At 41.7% G+C, this 21,707-nt stretch overlaps 1 protein-coding gene across 7 annotated transcripts in view; it reads right to left on the reverse strand.

Annotated features, from left to right (window-relative positions):
* NTRK3 (neurotrophic receptor tyrosine kinase 3) overlaps positions 1 to 21,707 on the reverse strand; it is a 1,011,888-nt gene that overhangs the window by 567,267 nt on the left and 422,914 nt on the right. For all 7 annotated transcript variants that reach the window (XM_077472645.1, XM_077472644.1, XM_077472642.1 and 4 more), the window contains exon 5: positions 4,291 to 4,359. In XM_077472645.1, coding sequence (XP_077328771.1) covers positions 4,291 to 4,359 — 69 coding nt within the window. The remainder of the gene's footprint in view (positions 1 to 4,290; positions 4,360 to 21,707) is intronic.

Genomic DNA, 21,707 nt, shown 5'->3' on the forward strand with positions numbered 1-21,707 from the left:
TCTTTTTTATCTACTTATTATTATTTTTGCTCATTGCGATTAGGGTGATTATGATTATTATCATTCATGGTGATTACTAATATAATTTTTTACCACGATGGTAAACTCGTGAAATATGATATTTAGAATTCTCTTTTAGAATCAGAACATATAAGCATTTTGTATTTTTTGTATTTTTGCTTTTATGTCTCACTTTCATATATTTGTTTTATTGTGTTTTTCTCACATTTGTCTGACAGCCCTGAAGAAGGGGGAGTTCTTTCCCCCGAAAGACATTGACTTTGATGTAATTGATGTACTTGTTGATATTACCAATAAATACATTTTAATCTACTTTCAAATCCACATTCTTTTGGATGCCAAGCGCTCCTCCCTTCATACTTTTCCAAGTCTACATGCGGAAAAGACCATAAGGCCGTACCAAAAAGGCAGAAGCCCAAATCCTAAGAGGTTTCATTGACATCACTTGAGACTGGGCATAACCTACAGGAGGGATTCCTTCCTGCTTGCCCACACAACCACCCATCCACGACTAGTGACTGATTCAGTCAGCTCAGCGCTTCTCCAGCACAAATCAAGAAGCTTATGTTTAAAGAAGAAATCCAGGTATGGATATTTTTACATAGTAGCTTACATTGGTCCAGTTTGGTCCAATGTAACTATGTACTGTATATACTCGTATCCTTTGCAAACAGCATTATCACAATAAATACGTCATTACTGGTGACTGTTGCTGTGGACCTGGCTGCCCACTAATCTGGGAAAGGAAGCTGTGGCAAATCAGATAGCCCTTTAGGAGGGGGGGAGGGGGGGGGGGTCTCTACATAAGAGAAATTTATTTTTAGACCTAAATACAGTTTAATTTAGCTGGATAATTGTATCTTCTCATTTCATGTAACAGACTGATTACCGTATATACTCGAGTATAGGCCGACCCGAATATAAGCCGAGGCCCCCAATTTACCCCCAAAAAAACTGGCAAACTTATTGACTCGTGTATAAGCCGAGGGTGAGACATGCCTGTCCATCCCTGTGTGTGTGTCCGTCCATCCCTGTGTGTCCGTCCATCCCTGTGTGTCCGTCCATCCCTGTGTGTCCGTCCATCCATCCCTGTGTGTGTGTGTGTGTCCATCCATCCATCCATCCCTGTGTGTGTGTGTCTCCATCCATCCATCCATCCATCCCTGTGTGTGTGTGTCTCCATCCATCCATCCATCCATCCCTGTGTGTGTGTGTCTCCATCCATCCATCCATCCATCCCTGTGTGTGTCTCCATCCATGTGTGTGTGTGTGTGTGTGTGTGTGTGTGTGTGTGTGTGTCCAGCCTACCTTTGTCCCGAGCCTCCGTCCCGTGCCTTGCCTCCTTGCCTCCGTCCCGTGTCGTGCCTTGCCTCCTTGCATCCGTCCCGTGTCGTGCCTTGCCTTGCCCCCGTCCCGTCCCGTCCCGTGCCGTGCCGTGCCTTGCCTTGCCTCCGTCCCGTGCCCTCTTCGTCGGCGGCCATTGTAAAATTCAAAAGCTGCGCCGCCGCCTTCGCCTGTGATAGGCGGAACACTGAATTTCCCAGCAGCCTGTGTTCCGCCTATCACAGACGTCGTATCATCCTCGTCCGTAGTACGAGGATGATACGATGTCCGTGATAGGCGGAACACAGGCTGCTGGGAAATTCAGTGTTCCGCCTATCACAGGCGAAGGCGGAGCCGGAGGCGCGGCTTTTGAATAGAATGGCCGCTGTCTGTCTGCTCGACACGCTGATCGAGCGGGCAGACAGCGATGACTCGAGTATAAGCCGAGGGGGGCACTTTCAGCCTCAAAAAAGAGGCTGAAAATCTCGGCTTATACTCGAGTATATACGGTACTACAGAATGTAACTATGCAGCTACAATACATTATACAAGTAACATAATTTTCATTAGATCCTATTAACTTAGCAAGGTTTAGTTTATCTGCTTTCTTTCTCTAAGTGATAGCTGCACTAAATTTAACCTGATTAGGGGCTTTTGTCAGCTATATTTAAGTCATTATATTTTAATACCAGTAATTGGCACAAGGTATAGTTTATCTGGTGCAATCAGTAAACAGATCAGTAAGGGGTTGTAAGGTTAAATAGAAATTTAATGACAGTTTTTGCTTGTCTAGATATTTATTGTCCAACAATGTCTCAAGGTAAGTTCAATATCCTTTAGTGAAATATGGAATTGATTTAACATCCCATTTTTGTTTGAAATAAGCATTCAACACTTTATCAATAATTCAGGAACCTGTATTCTGCGGCCCTTATTTTCCTGTCAAAGAGGTCTACGTCTCCTGAAGAGGTTAGAAGATGTATCTCACGGGATCTTTAAAATTGCAGCTACTTAACCGGCTTGGTGACAAATGGATCTGCAGTGCACGGCTAAGCAATGGAGTATTAGATTGCCTAGTCTTTAGCTGGTTAGGAAGGCTCCCCAAGCAGTAAAACCTGTCACCAACTTTACTGACAGAGAAACTATATTGGAATTTCAAAAGGCTCATTCTCTGCATCTGAGGGCAGATTTTATTTTTGGATCATTTTGACAACTAGGGTTCTCATCGCTACACTCATATTTTATCAGATTTATTCCTGGATATTACCAAAGTTACTACTGAGAGAAATGGGAATCTTTTTTAGAATATGACCATTGCAGCTGGGAATATAATTGATATGGCTATATACAATAATTGATATGGCTATATACAAGTATGTGACTTTCAGTGATGCTGCGCCACAACTTAAAGTTACAGAAAAATACCAATTGCTATAAAGGGCAGCAATTTCACAATAAGTTAACAAGATATTAGTATATTTATGTTAGCACTGGACTGGTATGGCTGAGAATTAGTTTTACTGTAAATCCACAAAGATTTCGGAAGGTGTTCTTTGGAGAAGTTAAACTTGTGATAAGGGTGGTGTTTGGAGACCTGGTTGGAGTCCTTGGCTACTGTCCCTCTCAGAGATCACTCATAAGAAGATAAAATCCTTGTTATGTGATTATGAGCATCTAAACCTAAAGTGGAACTAAATCCTCCTATCCTTTTTAGCCAAGGAGGCTGCCATCTTAGCCTCTGTTTGATCTGCAACTACCATGGTGGCACACATGTGACCAGTTAGGACTCCAGCCATTTGATGGTTACACAGTTTGGTTGAAAGCAAAAGCAAATGTGACAGTTAGCTTTCCAAGGATGCCAGCAATGTAACTGTTCTTTGTAACCGTTAAATTGATAGGTTTAGGTCCACTTTAAGCTGGCCTTACACCTGTAGAATTTAATTTGAAAGATGTTGTTTTCAGAATGTCCATTCACTTATCTCAGAGTTTAAGGGGACAATTCAACAAATCCATTTTGATCAGAGTGACTGAAGAAATTTTAGGACAAGTTGGAATATGTTTGTCAAATCTAAAACAAACATTTGAAACAAACTGAAATTTGAAACAAAACATTTCCTTGAATTCACTCCTGGCCGGAAACAATGCTTACACCCCTGTCAAAGTGAATGCAGATGTAGAACGTTTGTTATATGAAAATTGAGACATTGACATAGTTCTAGAGAAAAAATTTGTTTGAAATTAGTCAAGTCCATAAAGGCACCATGGAGTGGTCAGATGAGCAATTTTTTATGCTTTCTAGTTCAAACATTGTAAAAAATTCTACAGGTGTAAGTCCAGATTAATTCAGCTGCCCTTGCTGTGATCGGGTCATGCTAACACCCAGCCCTAATTAAGAAAATAAAGATCTTTTTTTCCCAATACCATTACACACTATAACTCAAGCACTGAAGAATTGAGGAGTCCAGTTCCCCCAAAATCCATTACCTGCATCTTACATTTCTGTTCATATAAATAATTCAAAGGAATCTCCAAGTGAGATCACCGTTTCTCACTTGGTCCTTTTAAGCACATATCCAAGTTTACAAGATGGCTGAAAAACCAACCATCTGAGGCCTGAAGTTAAAAATTGCAAGGCCTATGAACTAATGAGGGAAAGGACCATTGGACAAGCAGCATAACGTACAACTATGAAATTTAAACCCTACTGTATATTACAGAATAGGGCTCAGACTCCAAGCATGCCCCCATTCTATAAAATTGTGTGGCATACCACATATATTAAGATTCAGGAATTTTATTTGGCTTAACAAAGTCACTTTACCCTGTTTTCTCTGAATCTGTAGGCTTCTAATACACTTTCATAGTGTACAAATGTACAACACATTTCTCAAAGGACAGTTCTGCAGAAATGGGATCAGAACACAAAGACAGAAATACCATACTCACAGTTCTGTAAGCTCTAGATTCTGAAAAAGCTGCCATGATAAGGTTGTCAGACGGTTTCCTGAAAGATTTCTGCAATTGTAATAATAAAAAAAGAGAATGATTAATAATTAGAAATAATACAAAATGCATGAAAAAATACATTCTGTTATATACGACTTTCTTGTAGGTAATATTGATGCGCTATAAAAATGTGAAGTCTTCCTTTAGGAGTTTACATCATATCATTCTGTTGTATTGCATAATAATCAAAAAAAGACTCCACTGGCACAAATCAGATTTCAAGTGTGACAGTAAAAGTTTGCATATAGATTGCAGAACTAGTTCTACATTTATTATTTATTTTGTTATATTTTAGTGAATCAGCATTAGACAAAATGTATGACATATACCGTGAACATTTCTACATCTCATGGAAAGCTCTTTGCATAAGAAAAAAATTATATGACAATGATCTGATGTATCGGTGGAAAATATATTCATACGGTGTACAATTTCTTCCATTTAACAGCCTGAAGTGTCTGAAAAAGATTAACTTTTTAATGTCAGCTGAGGTCCGGCAGTAAAACTAGCACTGCACATGAAGATTAATATAGCTAGGAGCCATAGACCTGCCTTTATACATTGTAGTTGGTCCTAGATATGACAATTCACTTTCAAGCAGACCAATCACTCACAAACTCCCAGGTAATCCATTGACATGATATCTGTGCCTCAGCATTTATTATTATTATTATTATTATTAACTATTTATATAGCGTCAACAGTTTACGCAGTGCTTTACAATGTATAGGGGGGACAACACAATTACAATACAAAAGGTAGAGGAAGGCCCTGCTCGTAGAGCTTACATTTTAAAGGGAGGGGGTGATGGTACAAAAGGTAATGGCTGCAGAGGCATTTCCTTTGAACAGCCATTACAAGAGGCACCCAGTCACCCTGTTACATATTACATTAGTGGTAACCCATGGCATGTGTCCTACGTCTCCAGACTGATTTTCTTGTATTGGGTCTGCAAACTGTTCTCTATTCAGCCCATGTAATAAAATTCAGCATATCTAATGCAATCCTCCCACCATCTTTAAGCAACTATCACGGGTTAGTAATGACATAGGGGTCAATGGATGGAACCTTGACGCTCAGTGGGTAATACAGGCCTCCTTGCTGCAGTGCTGTAAGGGATGGTAAAAAAGGAGGAAAATGGAGAGGGAAGAGTGTATGAACAAGCAAGGTGGTAGGCACCAAAGAAGCACAACACACAGGATCTGAGGCTTCCAGGATGTATATTGCGAAGAAAATTCCAACCACACTGTAACTGAGTTGATGCAGAGGTGTCACACCTGGCAGAAACACTCACAGATGATTATGCAGTACTTGCAGAGAGTGATGCTTGGAGACCGACAGCACCTGGCACAGTAGGTGGCTGGTAGGCGGTATTCAATGAGGCACTAGAGGTGGAAAGTTCCCCACAACTTCACTAACAAACAGTCCCTATGTTGTCCCTCCTCCTCTAGAACCTTTCCTCTACGCTAGGCACATTCTCATTATCCAGAAGGTTCCTGTGCCTGACCTAACCACGCGCGCTAATGTGCACCAACTGTAGTGAGCCAGTGCTTTTTAGAAGCCCTCATCAAAGATGGCCACAGAGGTCATCCGGGGCAGCAGCATCTATTCGAACAGCTGCCCACCTAATGAGCAAAAACCCATTCCATTGATAGCTAGCAACGTTGGGATTTTGACTTTCCTTGGGGAAGTTTCCACTCACTTCCTGGCATGTCTCTGCCAAACTTTTAAAAGGAAACAAAGATTGCAATAAAATCTCAATAGGGGTTCTAAATCTTTCCCACTCTATCCAAAACTGAAAAACTGGTTGGGCATTTACTTAAATTGGGTAGACTTTCTTTATTTAGCATAGGTGCAATACTCCCTGCATAGGCTTAGTTGCACACTGATTGATTTTACTTGCTCTCTAGAAATATTCCATAGCAGAGGTGCAGTGTTTGCTGTTTAGCATTAGCTCCGCAGTGATTTATTTTAGGTATTCCCTGGAGATACTTTTCAGCGTAGAAGAAATGTGTACTGAATAGATTTAGAAGTGATTGCTGCTTGATTTTATTTATTGTCCAATGTTAATATTTAGCATAGTGATGATGTTTCCTGCATAGCATTAGGTGTGCATTTTAATGATTTTACTTACTGTCCAGAGTAACGCTTTAGCATTAATGCAGTGTGTCTTAAATACTATAAGCTGTAATAGATTTGATGCACATCCTGTAGCTATGGTTTAGCACAGTACCTATGTTTCCTGGATTACATTAGCAGTTTATTGATTTTTACTTACAAGTGTCTTAGACTCCACGCACCTTGTTCATTTCATTGTGGTTCACCTGTGTTTGGATATCTTTACACTTTCTGTGGGTCAATTGTGGTAGTGATAAATGCCCATATTGCAGTAGAAGTACAAGCCCGGGCAAGGTATGAACAATGTTTCTTGCATTACAGTGGTGTAGTGGTCCAGCACTCTTGCCTAGCAGTAAAAAGGGTTGCTAGTTCAAATCCCACCCATGACACTACCTGCCTGGAGTTTGCATGTTCTCCCTGTGCCTGCGTGGGTTTCCTCCAGGTACTCCGGTTTCCTTCCACACTCAAAAGACATGCTGGTAGGTTAATTGGCTTCTGTCCAAAATTGGCCCTAGTATATGAATGTGAGTTGGGGACCTTGGATTGTGGGCTCCTTGTGTGTTGGGACCAATGAGTGTGTGTGGTGCGCTGGGTAAATTGACAGTTGTGCAGGGATAGGGACAATTGTAGATACGCACCCACACTCACTCAGGTATGGACTGGTGTCTTTATTCAACCTTACTAACTATGTAACTATCTATGGAGAGCACAATGTGGCATACAGCATAGCTTAGATCAGTGTTTGTCATCCTTTTTTCAGTTAAAGCGTAACTCCACTTTTGTTGAGAAAAAAAAAACATTCCCCTCTGGGTGCTCTACAGTATATACACTTTTTACATAGATTTGAACAAACTTTGTTGCAGATTCCTATGTTTTGTTATTATGAAGAAACCACTGTTTGTTCCTCTGTGCCCCTGTGCACAGTGAGTCTAATGAGAGTGGCTTCATAATTATCAACAAGCTGCTGCACCTGCAGGGCTCTAATAAGGAAATATGCACGGTTTGATGTGATTTCCTATTGGGAGTAGCCCATCAAAAATGACATTTTGTTTTGCAGGGTATGCCAAAAATCGGACTTGTATCTTAGTGTAGACTTCTGGGAAAATCAGTGAGCCAATCACACAAGCAGGAAATGATGTTTCTGGGGGGCGTTCTGTACACATTCTGGGTAACCATATTGCATTGCACTTTACAGAAAATGAAAGAGCTGCATATGGAAAAGGAAAGGCTATTTTTAATAACATTCAATTACAATATGACTTGTGTCGCTATTGTATATGCTATATTATTTTTTCTTTATTTGCTATTTTTTCCAATAAAAGTGGATTTACCCTTTAAAGCAGTAGTAATTATTTTTAAAAAATGGCCCACCATGCAGGTTTAGGTCATAATGTACCAGTATGTACTGCATACTCCGTCTGTACCGAGCCCTCCAGTGCTGCGCTATCACGGCTCTCTCTGGTCTCCGGCGGCTTCCATCTTTGCCCGGTCTTCCTTACAGGTTCCCTATCTTCAGCTGCTTAAATGGCCGAGCCGCAGGGACATGACTCCCGCACATGAGCGTGGGAGTCATATTGATGCATCACAAAGAGCGGGCTGTAAAGGTGATCTAAGCTACGCATGTGCTGCTCAGGTCACATTACCGTATGACAGGCGGGGGGAAATTTTTGACAGAAGAGACCTTTAGGAGCCCTTCTGTCTTAAATCCCTGCCAGTCAGCAGATTTTAGTTTTCTGGACAATACTACCACTTTAAGGCACCCTTTTGCATCTCAAGGCATCCCATTCTAAAATGTGAAAAGCCAAACTAATAGTTTTACATAATGTAGCAGCATCCACACACATAGGACACCCAAATACACCTTTGCACACAGGTACTGACTAATATTCCAATGTTTCTCTTATCCCTAAATTTCTCTCCCCTGTGACCCCAGTGCAAACTGAGTGAGGCAGCGGAGGGACAAAGAATGACGGTGCTGAGGCACTTAATGTCCTCTTTATCAACCGATGACATCATTGGTAGTTAGAATGCTGGTGGCTGTAAGGTTGTATTATGCCGCGTACACATGATCAAACAATCTGGTGGAAAAGTCCAGCGGACAATCCCCCTGTGTGTGGGCTCTGGCGGACTTTTTTTTACCCAAAAGTCCGGCGGACTAAGAAAGCAGTTTTGCACCAAAATATGTCCGCCGGACTCGCAGTCCGGCGGACAATACGGCCGTGTGTGTGCTGGTCCGCCGTACTTTTAAAATGAACGCCTTTTCACGCAACCCGGCCAGTCAGGAAAGGGTGTTTTTTTTTACATTTTTTTTCACAGGTGAATGGGTAGGGGTACATTGTACCCCATACTCATTCACATAGGGTGGGGGGCCGGGATCCAGGAGCCCCCTTATTAAAGGGGGCTCACGGATTCCGATAAGCCCCCTGCCCGCAGACCTCGACAACCAACGGCCAGGGTTGTCGGGAAGAGGCCCTTGTCCTCATCAACATGGGGACAAGGTGCTTTGTAGTGGGGGGCCGCGCTGACCCCCCTTCCCCAAAGCACCCCCCATGTTGAGGGCACACGGCCTGGTACGGCTCAGGAGGGGGGGCGCTCGCTCGTCCCCACCCCCTTTCCTGATCGGCCGGGTTGCGTGCTCGGATAAGGGTCTGATATGGACCTAGGGGGGACCCCCATGCCATTTTGTTTGGCGTAGGGCTTCCCCTTTAACTCTATACCAGGTGACGGGGCCAGCGACGTTTCATTTGCTGGTCCTGGCTACCTGGAGCGGCGCTCAAAATTAACAGACTTTTCTCCATGTGTGTGGGCAAGTCCGTTCATTTCAAAAGTACGGCGTATAGTCCGATAGTCTCCATGCTCCACAAGTTGGAGCACGGAGAAGCGCCATCCGCTGGCAGAGCAGAGGAGTGTTTTTACTCTTTCCCAGAAATTTCCCAGGGTTGGACATTAAAATAACACCTTAACTGCCTACTATTTCCACCTGACAATGCCCATGTGAAAGGAACCTTTCAGGTCCCTTGTTCTTTATTAGAGATCACAGAAAGGTATCATACATGTTAGCAACGTCTGATATCACTGCAGGTACAGAAAGATAATAATGATGAAATAAATTATCACCAAACGAATATGTGAAGCCTAGTTCACAAGATTATTATTTTCCATGCTACACTTGTTTAAAATAATTAGGTAGGCTAGACTGTGTGTTTGCATTACTTTAATCTGCAAAACTGATACAAATACTATAATTCTAAAGAGCACACTCACATTTCAACCCAAAGAGTTAATCTGATACATAACCAGTCCTGAATGACAGCTGCAAAGAGAGCCCAACATTATCTAAAGAACCAATTTTCCAGTCTGTTTAAAGTTTCCAGTGCTATTAGCCACATTTCATTATAGTTCATTATTAATTATAAAGACAGTGTGCTGCAAAACGATGAGTGCATAGAGGCGCCATTCATAAATAATTTTGGCACTGAGCAAATGACAGAAGCATAGCCAACAGATATATGCAGACAAATGTACCTAGCCTGGAGAATCCAGGAATCAAGGGTACAAGAACTCAGTATAAAAATCTATCTATCTATCTATCTATCTATCTATCTATCTATCTATCTATCTATCTATCTATCTATCTATCTATCTATCTATCTATCTATCTATCTATCTATCTATCTATCTATCTATCTATCTATCTGTCTGCCTGTCTGTCTGCCTGTCTGTCTTTTTGAGAATTAAGGCCAGCAGAGGCACCTATTGTCTCTTCTTCAACCCTCCCACAGTAAGGCGGTAAGGCGGGTGCTGATGTAAAAGGGGCTCTAATAGGGACATTGATTTAACAGGGGCACTGATAGTGTTCCTGATGTAACAGAGATTTCTAATGAGAACCCTGATGTAGGGGCGATTCTGATGGGGACCCTGATGTAAGGGCACCTCTGATAGAGACATTGATGTAACAGGGGCACTGATAGGGTTCCTGATGTAACAGAGGTTTTAATTGAGACTTTGATGAGGACTCTGATGTAAGGGGGACTTTGATAGGGACCCTAATGTAAGGGTGGATACTGATGTAAGGGGGTCGCTAATATGGACACTGATGTAAGAGGGGCACTGATAGTCTCCCTGATGCAAAGGGAATTTCAAATGGGACTCTGATGCAAAGGGGGACCATGATGTAGTGGGGACTCTGATGGGGGCTCTAATGTAAGGGGGGATACTGACATAAGGTGTCTCTGATAGGGATATTGATGTAACAGGGGCACTGATAGGGTCCCTGATGTAACAGAGGTTTTAACTGGGACTTTGATGCAAATGGGGGCCACAATGTAGGGGATACTCTGATGGGGAACCTGATGTAGGGGGGTCTCTGATAGGGACACTGATATAAAAGGGGCACTTATGTAAAGGGGACTTCAAATAGGACTCTGTTGCAAAGGGGAGGTCTGATGTAGGAGGGATTCTGACGGGGACCTAGATGTAGAGGATACTCTGAAGGGGAATACAAGGTAGGGGGGACTCTGATGGGGACCTAAATGTAGAGGATATTCTGATGGGAATACAATGTAGGGAGGACTCTGATGGGGATTCTGATGTAAAGGTAGACTCTGATGGGCACTGTTTTCAGCCTACAAATATTTGTTACATATAAAACATGGCCAACTTACTGAAAGGTTTGGAGACCCCCGATGTCCGAGATGCCATCACGCAAGTAGTTACACTAAAGTATGTAAGAGAACTGAAAAGTTTCAGCACTTTCCAAACACATTTTGCAGCCAAATTGGGATAACACCTACTGTATATCTGTTACATGTCCCCGTTAAAGAACATGTAAACTCAACATTTCATATTCCTGATATGTGCCTGCTGTACCATGTAAATGTATGAAAAAGTATCCTGTTCTCTTTGTATTGCTTCCTTTGTGTGAAACTCCTGGTGTTCCTGGCAGTCCCTCTGCTTTACTATTAAACACTGACACACTAGACATGTACAGTGTGGTCAGTTCTCTAGCTGTGCTAAGAAGTCATCCTGCTCTCCTCCAATGATCAGATTTGTCCTGACATGCCCCCAGCCATTCACACATTCACTGGGAAGCTCAGTGTACGGCTGTTGCTCCTTCCCCAGCTCTCTGAGCTCCTCATGCAAATGTAAACAGAGAGTAAGAAAGGGGAACATTTTTTTTTTTATATCTCTACACAAATGTTTTGCTTTTTAATTCTATATTAAACTGAATGGGTTGTTTTACAAGGTAAGGGTTTACATATACTTTAACATAGCATACGTAAAATAAAATGTCAGTATATTTTACTTGCTAACAATTTTTTACACGCACCCCTGCTTTGTAATATTTAGGAGGGGGCTGTGGAGTAATGTTTAACATAATTATCCCTGTGTGTACTGTGTTCGCAGTTCTTCATTATCATCTGTAAACTAGATTTGAACACTGTCTGTCCTAATAAGGGGCTTAAAAACCTAGAAACCACCCTCCTGCGCTGTATGTTAAAGTGGTTGTAAACCTCAGACATGTAATATGAATAAAGCATATACCTCTATAGCACACCTCCCAACGTTTTGAGAAGGGAACAAAAGTTTGTAGGCCTAGGACACACCCCCCACCACGCCCCCTTACAGGAGAATTATATAAAAACAAAAGATTTGTTGAAACCCACAAGTTCTTTTTTACCACTACTATTTCTTTATATTGGCTTTTGAAATTTGCCGCAATTTAATTGGATGAAAGTTTTAGCACTGGGAAACACTTTTTGAAAGATAAAAAGTGCATTTTATATGCAACTATATAGATCAGATCAAAATGAGGGACAGGTGAGGAGGTAAGAGGGACAGAGGGACATTGCTCAAAATCAGGAACAGTCCCTCAAAATCAGGGACAGTTGGGAGCTATGCTGTATAGTGTGTAGTTGTCTCAGTCCAGAGCACTAAGTGTCATTTCTGTCTGCTGCTCCCTTCCTCTGCTATCTGCATGAGTCGCTATTGACAAGTTTTCCTAACACCAAGAGAAAAAGGGTGACAGGGGAGGGAGCGCCAGCACACAGCATGTGATTGACAGCCTCAGCTCTGTTCCTGTGTGCTGTGTGAAGGCGGTGTGTGCCCATTGATCATTATAAAGTGATCGGGTTGATTTAAAGGGAAACAGGCTGTTCATCTTGCAAGGGAGTTTTAATTTTGAAAGCAAATGTTCCGTTAGCTTAGGTAATGAGGTGAAGCTTTGCTGACTTCCATCATCCAATCAATGTAAATAAGAATACTTTGCTCACATTTCCTTGATTGGGTATTTTGTCCAAAGTGAATATTCACAGCATTCAGTAAGCTAAGGGAACATTTCCTTTCAAAGTGAAAATTCCTTTGGAAAATGAGCAGCCTATTTGCCTTTTGTAAATTAACTCAATTATAGCACCGAGGATATCAAAGATTATGAATGGTTATTGATAGGGTTAAAGAGCACAAGCAGTTTTCAGTTCAGAAAATATGATCCGTAGATATCTCACTACCCAGTTATTGAGATGCTTTTACCAGATAATAGGCTGATTAAAAAATAAAAAATAAAACAATCATACTGGCCAGCAAATCAATCATATTGATATGAGGTCATATAGTCCATCCCAACTATCAGCTCATCCCCACACGCCAGAGTGCTAGGGGTAACCCTATACTCTGAACTGTCTTTTCAGGCCCACATCCAATTCCTGTCCATATCATGCCGCCCTAGCCTCCAGAACATCTCTAGAATACCCCCCCTTTTTAACCAATAAGACTGCCAAGCTTCTAATTCACTCCCTGGTCATCTCTCGCCTCGACTACTCCAACTCCCTCCTCATTGGATTACCTTTACATAGACTATTCCCCCTTCAGTCCATCATGAATGGGGCTGCCAGACTCATCCACCTTACCAGCCATTCAGTGTCCTCCACTACTCTCTGCCAATCCCTCCACTGGCTTCCACTCACTCAACGAATAAAATTCAAAGTACTAACAATAATCTACAAAGCCATCCATAACTCTGCCCCCACCTACATCACTAACCTAGTCCCACAATACCAACCAAGCTGCTCTCTTTTGTCCTCCCAAGACCTCCTGCTCTCTAGCTCCCTTGTCACCTCCTCCCATGCTCGCCTCCAGGATTTCTCCTGAGCTTCTCCCATCCTTTAGAACACCCTACCCCAATCTGTCCGATTGTCACCTAATCTATTTATCTTTGGATGATCCCTGAAAACCCTTCACTTTAAAGAAGCCTATTCTGCTTCTAATTAATACACTGTTTTACTTTCTCCATTGGCTCATCCCCCACAGCTATTACCTTTTGTATCAATTGCCCCTTCCTCTTAGATTGTAAGCTCTAATGAGTAGGGTCCTCTGATTCCTCGTGTACCAAATTGTAATGTAACTGTAATGTTTGCCTTCATTTTGTTAAGTGCTATGCAAACTGTTGGCGCTATATAAATCCTGTATAATAATAGTAATAATAATATAATCAGATAATACAGATAACGAACTGTCAAGTCTTACAAACCCAACATAATGTTCCTAAACTTTATAATTCAATTATTTTAGAATCTTACAATTCTTTTTGTTGTAATTTGCTGTTAAAGTATTTTGCATCAATGCAAAAATATCTCCAGCATCAAATCGTACAATGTTTTTAGCCGCATTTCCTTAGATATTCTTGCCTGTGATACCTTCCAATTACTTCTTTTAAATCTTGTGAAAAACACATTCCGAAACCTTGAAAAAGTACAATTGACCGATTCACTTTATAGCTCCTGATGTTTGCCAAATCAAAACAATCTTGCTATATAGTTAAACGCTTGAATGAAACATACTTTGATTTGAAAAGATGTTTTCTGGTAGTTATGACACATAGCATAAAAATGACATTGATATCACAATAGGCAAGGATTTCGACTTTCATATGTCACAATGAATAGAAATGGTGCTGAAATCACAACCGACACGGATGCAGACTTTCACATGCCACCGGTAACGTCAAAGCTAATATATAATGGAATTGGCCACATCAGAATTGGCCACTGCAGTGGTGTAACTAGCATATCTTTCACCCAAGGGTGATCAGTTTTTAATCCTCTTTCTCCAAAATGACCCAAAAGCAATAGAGCTGCACCAAACTGTGGACATGGCAAAAATATGCTAAAAGTATGATGAGCTTAAAAGGAGCATAGTTAAAGTGGTGGTAAACTCAGTTTTACCACTTGTACCTACAAGTAAGCCTATAAAAAGGCTTACCTGTGGGTACTGTGATTATTTCTTAAACTTGCACTGTGTAAGAGATATTCACACTGCATGCATCCGGTGATGTCACCGGTGAATGTGCTCTGAATATGTGGCACACCATGCCGGACCTTCAGAACCTGTGGCATAAAAGGAGGCCCCGGCCACTCATGCAGCCGGAGGCCGCGAAACCGGAAGGAAAACCAGGTGAAGATGGAAGCCCTGTCAGAGGTAACAGTGTGCCATTGGAGGGTATCGCTTTAAGGTAAGTCTCTCATAATGTGGTAGATGTGGTGCATACTAGCACAGTATAACATTGCCTTGCAGGGGAAGTTTTTTTTTCTAACTCAGATTTATTACTGCTTTAAATATAACCTGAATGTACTCCCTCTATACACAGCACACATGTGCCACAGTCCCTTTACCCACAGAAAATTCTTTAACCACTTGCCTCCACCAAAACACATACAATATCTCACAAAAGTGAGTATTCCAACATGATAACAATCCTAAACACACCTCCAAGATGACCACTGTGTTGCTAAAGAAGCTGAGAGTAAAGGTGATAGACTGGCCAAGCATGTCTCCAGGCCTAAACCCTATTGAGCATCTGTGGGGCATCCTCAAATGGAAGGTAGAGGAGTACAAGGTCTCTAATCTCCACCAGTTTTGTGATGTCACCATGGAGGAGTGGAAGAGGACTTTAGTGGCAACCTGTGAAGCTCCGGTGAACTCCATTCCCATGAGGGTTAAGGCAGTGCTGGAAAATAATGGAGGCCACACAAACTGTACACTGTTATACAAGTTGTACACTCGCTATTTAACATTGTAGCAAAGTGTAATTTCTTCAGTGTTGTCACATGAAAATATATAATAAAATATTTACACAAATGTGTGGGGTGTACTCACTTTTGTGAGATACTGTATGTGCATTGGCACAGAGGGTGGACTTTAATGCCCACACAGCGCACATATGTGTTTATAAGTGGCAGAGCTTTTTGTGCTGGCAGCATGCTCATTGTGCCCTCCAATTACGGTAACCAAGCTTTCAGAGACAGTGATCAGTCCATACAAGTGACCAGGAGATTGCAGGACTGGCTCCTAGTCCTGTGACCACTGTGACCGCCAATCACAATGGTCATGTGATTGGCCGATCCTTTCCACCTCCTGGGAATAGGGATCCTATTAAAGGAACAACAAGGCTGAGTGGTAAGGGGTTAATGACTATGCAACAAGAAAACGTGTACCAGGCATTGTGAAAAAAAATGAAAAACAAATTAAATTGTAAAAAAATCAATAAATACAAAAAAAAACTAATGACACCATTCACTGCCACATGCCCCCTGCCCCCCCCCCCCCTCCCCAGAAGCACTGTAAAATAATATTGAAAAGGTGATTTAAATTGCCGTGGGGGGGGGGGGTTGTATGCGGGCGTGGAGCATCAACTCCCTAAAATGAATTTTTGCAAGTTGGGATGTCTGCCTATCCACCAAATCAGCATTCGTGTACTTTTTTTTGCAAAAATATCAAAGCTTTTCATTAAATTTACAGTAATTTACTTTTCTTGTCCTAATCCATGTTTCCAGATGTTTCCATTACTAATGTCTTCTTCCTGATCAGACTTTAGGTCATGACACAGGAAGGAGTGGACCAGCTGACCTCATTAGCACACACCCTGCATCATCCACCCTCCCATTCCCAGGTGCACGTTTTGTAAATGAAACGAAATCAATTAGTGATCACCCTTCTCACTAAATACACACTATACAATCAGATTGTATAGTGCATGGCCATGTTTATATACACCTAAAATTACTAGTTTAATTAATAATTTAAAATTACTAGAAGTAAACACACATTTTTCCATGTGAAAAAAACGAGGGACAAATGCTGCAAAACACGCAGTAAAAAAATACACAACCCACACAATGCCAAAATGTCCCATTAACCACATGTAGTGCCACCAATTCAAATCAACAGGCTGCCCTATACGTGTCACAGGAAAAACAAGACACAAAATGTGAATGTGGCCCGAAAGTGAAATTGGTGCAATAACACAAGAGAAATGAGGCTCCATTCACAGCTGTGCGTTTCCTTACATTTCAGAAATGCACTGCACCAAAAATCCCACTATGCAGAGATGTGAACGGGTCTTCTTGACAGCTGAGTTTTTCTGTCCACTCCCTCCTATGTACTTGTATAAAGATGGCCATACACTATGCTATCTGATTGTATATTTAGTGAGAAGGGTGATCACTGCTTAATTGCATTTCATTTTAAAAAAAATGTGCACCTGGGAATGGGAGGGTGGATGATGCAGGGTGTGTGCTAATGAGGTCAGCTGGTCAACTCCTTCCTGTGACATGACCTAAAGTCTGATCAGGAAGAAAGACATTACAAATGGAAATGTCTGGAAACATGGATTAGCACAATAAAAGTAAGTGACTCTAGATTTAATGGAAAGCTTTGATATTTTTTGCAAAAAAAGTAGATATTGGTGCATAGGGGAGCTGGAATTTAGAAAAAAAAGGTACAGAGGTGAACTTACCCTTTAAGTAAAATCAGAAATCTGATTACAGTTTCAAACATCACAATGACTGATGTTTTTAAATACGTTCATTTGAAACGAGTCTACAATCTAGACACTTGCCTAGCATTTGCATTGCCATTCACCTTGGGATTCAGTCATCTGCCACTCCTTGAACTTTAGTAAAGTGCTGAACAGGCAAGACAAAATGTAGGTTAATGTGAACCCTGGGAAGAGGTTGTTACAAATGACAGATCTAAATGTCTCACTGATCTCAAATCATGACCCAAATGTATTTAAGTATTGAGTGGGCTCCAGTGAATGGACATTCTTCAGCTGTAGCATATTGCAGAAGCTTCAATGGCGTTGTTCTGAATCTATTCTGAAGACCAAGGTAAATGTAAACTCCAGGCAAGTATTTGCTTGACTACTCTTCTAGTTAAAAGTATGACAAAACTTTTTAGGCCGTACTTCTCTTTAGGGTCACAAGAGTGCATATACAACTGCTGGGGCTGAGCCATGCCTGGCTTGGGAAAGATCCTGACAATATTGCCTGAATTCACTCAGCTGCCTGATTGACAGCTGGCTATGCCCTTCAGCGGGCAGCTGATAGCTGGAGCCAGCCATGCCCATCCCCTTCCCATTATGGTCTTCAATGGACTGGAGGAGAAGAGTAGAGACCGACAGTTACTGTTCTCCACTCTGAGCGGACCTATAGCTGATCAGTAGTCATGTTGTAGGCATGTGTAATTTGTTTTCCCTGCAATGGGGACACTGTCAGGAGGCCACTGTGCAAAGAGAGTGGAGAACAAGGGGGAACCCATGTTCCTCTGAGACCTCCATCTGGGCTGCTGTCCAGTTGGAAGTTGCTGCCCTGGCTGATCTCCATGGTCATCTTTAGTGTGGACAGTGCTAATAAACAGCACTGCCCCCCTTCGATCGGTGTGCATTTTTGTGAGTGGTCAGGTCAGGAATTGAACCCCCACTGGTTAGGGACAGATTGTCTATCATAGAGACAGATTCCTCTGGAGAAGGGACAGACTAGGGACTGTCACTGTGTCTCAGACAACAGCCCTCACTTTCTCAGGTGCCCAGTTGCATGGTTACCTTCCAGCCGCCTCCTTTGCTTTCAAGTGTCATCAGTGTGCATGAATATCCCCTGTGCGGTTCATTGTAAGTGTTGCGCCTAGTGCGGTTCTGTATGCAACCCCTGTTGAATTTCCTCAATACCATCACCTTAATACAACCTGCTGCAACATTCGATCTCCATGTGAATTTTCTTTCCTATGGGCATCGAATGCAGAGCCCCACCCACACTGTAAACCAGGGGTAAGCAACCTCGGCCCTCTAGCTGTGGTGAAACTACAAGTCCCATGAGATACTGCAAGACCCTGACAATCATAGGCATGACTCCTAGAGGCATGATGAGATTTGTAGTTTCACCACAGTTGGAGGAGCGAGCTTTTCTTTTCATTCTGCTGGAAGGTTGAAAAAAAAAATAGAAAAAACTGACTCAATTCCCCCATCCACACATTGGAGGTGGATGGGGGAATCCTGCACACTGAGCCCTAGTATTCTGACAGTGGGGAGATTTCCTTACTATCAGAATACACAGATCAGTGCTGCACTCTATAGCCTGCAGAGCTGATCAAGCAGCTAAAAACCGACGGGGCAGTTGAACAGAAGTCAATCAGTAGAACACAGTGGCCATAAATGGATCAAATTTCGACTGGTCTTGCTGAACCACCTACATTTAGATCTATGTATGGCTAGCTTTAGAGCTAGTATTGAACAGCAGCAGTGTCAGACAATTGCTGCATCATGAAGGTGACAATTAGTCATGCCATGATCTGGATAAATAAGAAACTTCCATGTACGTTTTTTTTTTCCATCTTTGTTAGTGATCATTGAAGTAAAACTCAAAAAGTGTAGTTGAAAATTATTCCTTTATAGCCATAAACAATGTTGTGCAAAGCCTGTGCAGAGAGTAGAGCTGTGGGAGGCACTCAGTAGCTCCTCTCACTACAGAAAACTACAGGAAGGGGCGGAGACAAAACCTGTCACCTTGTACAAAGAGAGAGAGCAGCGGTGACCGGTCTTTATTACAGGAAGGAAAACTTTCACACTGGATTACTGCACAGATCTGGAAGAATTATGCAAAGAACACCAAGATTCAATCAAGAATACACATGCATTTATTAAAATTATATTTGTTTATCCCGGAGTTCAGCTTCAAAGTAAACCAAAATAAAATAAAAAAATTCAGTTTTGGAGAGAATGGAGATGGATTAGAACAACTATCAGGTTTTTATTGCTGTCTCTGTCCCCGTTAGGAATATTCACCCTCTATATTTGTCATGTTTGCCATTATCAGCGAAAGTAAAAGAATTCCGGTTCTGGGTTGTCCCCAGAATTGGAATAGATGGGAAATCTTCCAATGGGAATACTAGTTCTGGTGACAACCAAGGATTTCCTCACTTTACAGAAATGTCCTCTTTTTCCTAGTTGTGGCTACAGGAAGTGAAGGGAAATTTCCCCAATGGGACAAGATGACAAAGAACCTAACAGGGGTTATAGCCCTCCTTAAGGCTATTCAAAATGGAACAAAAGTTTTGCCTTTAGTTCTACTTGAAGCTATGCCTGTTCCACCATTCTAGAACAGTTCTTTTTCTGCCCTAACTGCAGCCTCACCCAGACACTTTGGAGCATAAAAGAAAAACAAAATGAGAGAATCAAGACAAAAGGCTGCAGTCCTATCCAAAAACTGTGTGAGAAGCCTTGATAGATCAAGCCACATGGGATATCGGGGGTCATTTATGAAAGGCAAATCCACTTTGCGCTACAAGTGCAAACTACAAGTGCAAAGTGCACTTGAAATTGCACTGAAAGTGCACTTGGAAGTAAAGTCGCTGTAGATCCGAGGGGGACATGCAAGGAAAATAAAATGTTTTTACATGATTGGATGATAAAATCAGCAGAGCTTCCCCTCATTTCAGATCTACCCCTTAGCCCTTGTACACACGGTCGGAGATTCCGACGGAATGTGTCCTATCGGACCGTTTTGTCGGATAATCCGACTGTGTGTGTGGTCTGCATCGGACTGTTACTGATACTCCGACGGACCAAGTTTTCCAACTTGTTTGTAAAATATTCAGACAAAATGCTCCGATCGGACATACTCTGATCATGTGTAGCCTACTCCGACGGACAAAGTGCCACACATGCTCAGATCAAATTCCTAGACCAAAGCTATTGGCTACTAGCCTGAACGTAGTCCCGTCATAACGAAATAACGTCATCACGTTATGTACAATCGGATTTTACGACAACTTTGTCCGACCGTGTGTATTCAACCGTTTCGGACAAAATCCAATGGATTTGGTTGTTAGAATGTCCGACGGTGTGTACAAGAGCTTAGATTTAGAGCGACTGCACTTCCAAGTGCACTTGTAGTGCAAAGTAAATTTGCCTTTAATAAATCAAAAGAGTCTGAGGCTGATGCGAACGAGGCTTGTGAAAGCTGAGACCAATAAAACCAGAGACCAATTAAAAAAAACATAACGGTAGAACACCCCACAGTATTAACAAAGTAGGATATATTTGTTCTCTTCTCTGTTTTGCATAATTTAGTGTGAAATTAGACTGTTGTAATAAATCAAAACAATTACAGCAGGTTTACCTAATTCCTCAAAACCAACCAATCAAGAACAGGCACATTTGTAAAAATACTGAAAGGTTTCGGCGTGTTAACATGTTGAGTCTCATTTATCGGTGTCTGAATGAGGAATTGACATTGTTGTCCATCACAACTAAATTTGAACAAGGAAAAAAAAAATTAATTGGGGGTTATGGGCACCACAACATTATTTTTTAATACACTTTTATAAAGGAGGATATACCGTCCCAAGTATGTGAACCCGTTGGAATTGACGTTCTCTGAAAACCATTCTCTTTAGAGAAGCTTATCCTGCTTCTAACTAATACACTGTTTTACTTTCTCCATCAGCTCATCCCCCACAGCTATTACCTTTTGTATGAATTGACCCTCCCTCTTAGATTGTAAGCTCTAATGAACAGGGCCCTCCGATTCCTCTTGTACCAAATTGTAATGTAACTGTAATGTTTGCCTTCATTTAACTGCTGGCGCTATATAAATCCTGTATAATAATAATAATAATAATAATAATAATAATAAATAACAGATTTTCTGCAATAAATTGCCATAAAATGGAATCAGATTCTCAATTAAGGCAGGCCATAGGTTACACAATTTTGTTTTCTTCCACAATAGATTGAAGCAAAGAAAATTGCTATATTCCCCAATCAGAACAGTGTTGATTGGGGAATCCCTGCCGCAGCACTGTTGTGTTCTTCCAGCAGGGAGCCTCCCCCGCTGGCAAGATACAGTGATTGGCGTTGCCAGCTAAAGTCTGCAACACTAATCGTTCAGGAAAAATCTGAAAGGCTGGTT

The sequence above is a fragment of the Lithobates pipiens genome, unplaced genomic scaffold, assembly GCF_037356315.1.
Source record: "Lithobates pipiens isolate NorthernLeopardFrog02 unplaced genomic scaffold, aLitPip1_a1.2 Scaffold_8, whole genome shotgun sequence".
NCBI classification, from domain to species: domain Eukaryota; kingdom Metazoa; phylum Chordata; class Amphibia; order Anura; family Ranidae; genus Lithobates; species Lithobates pipiens.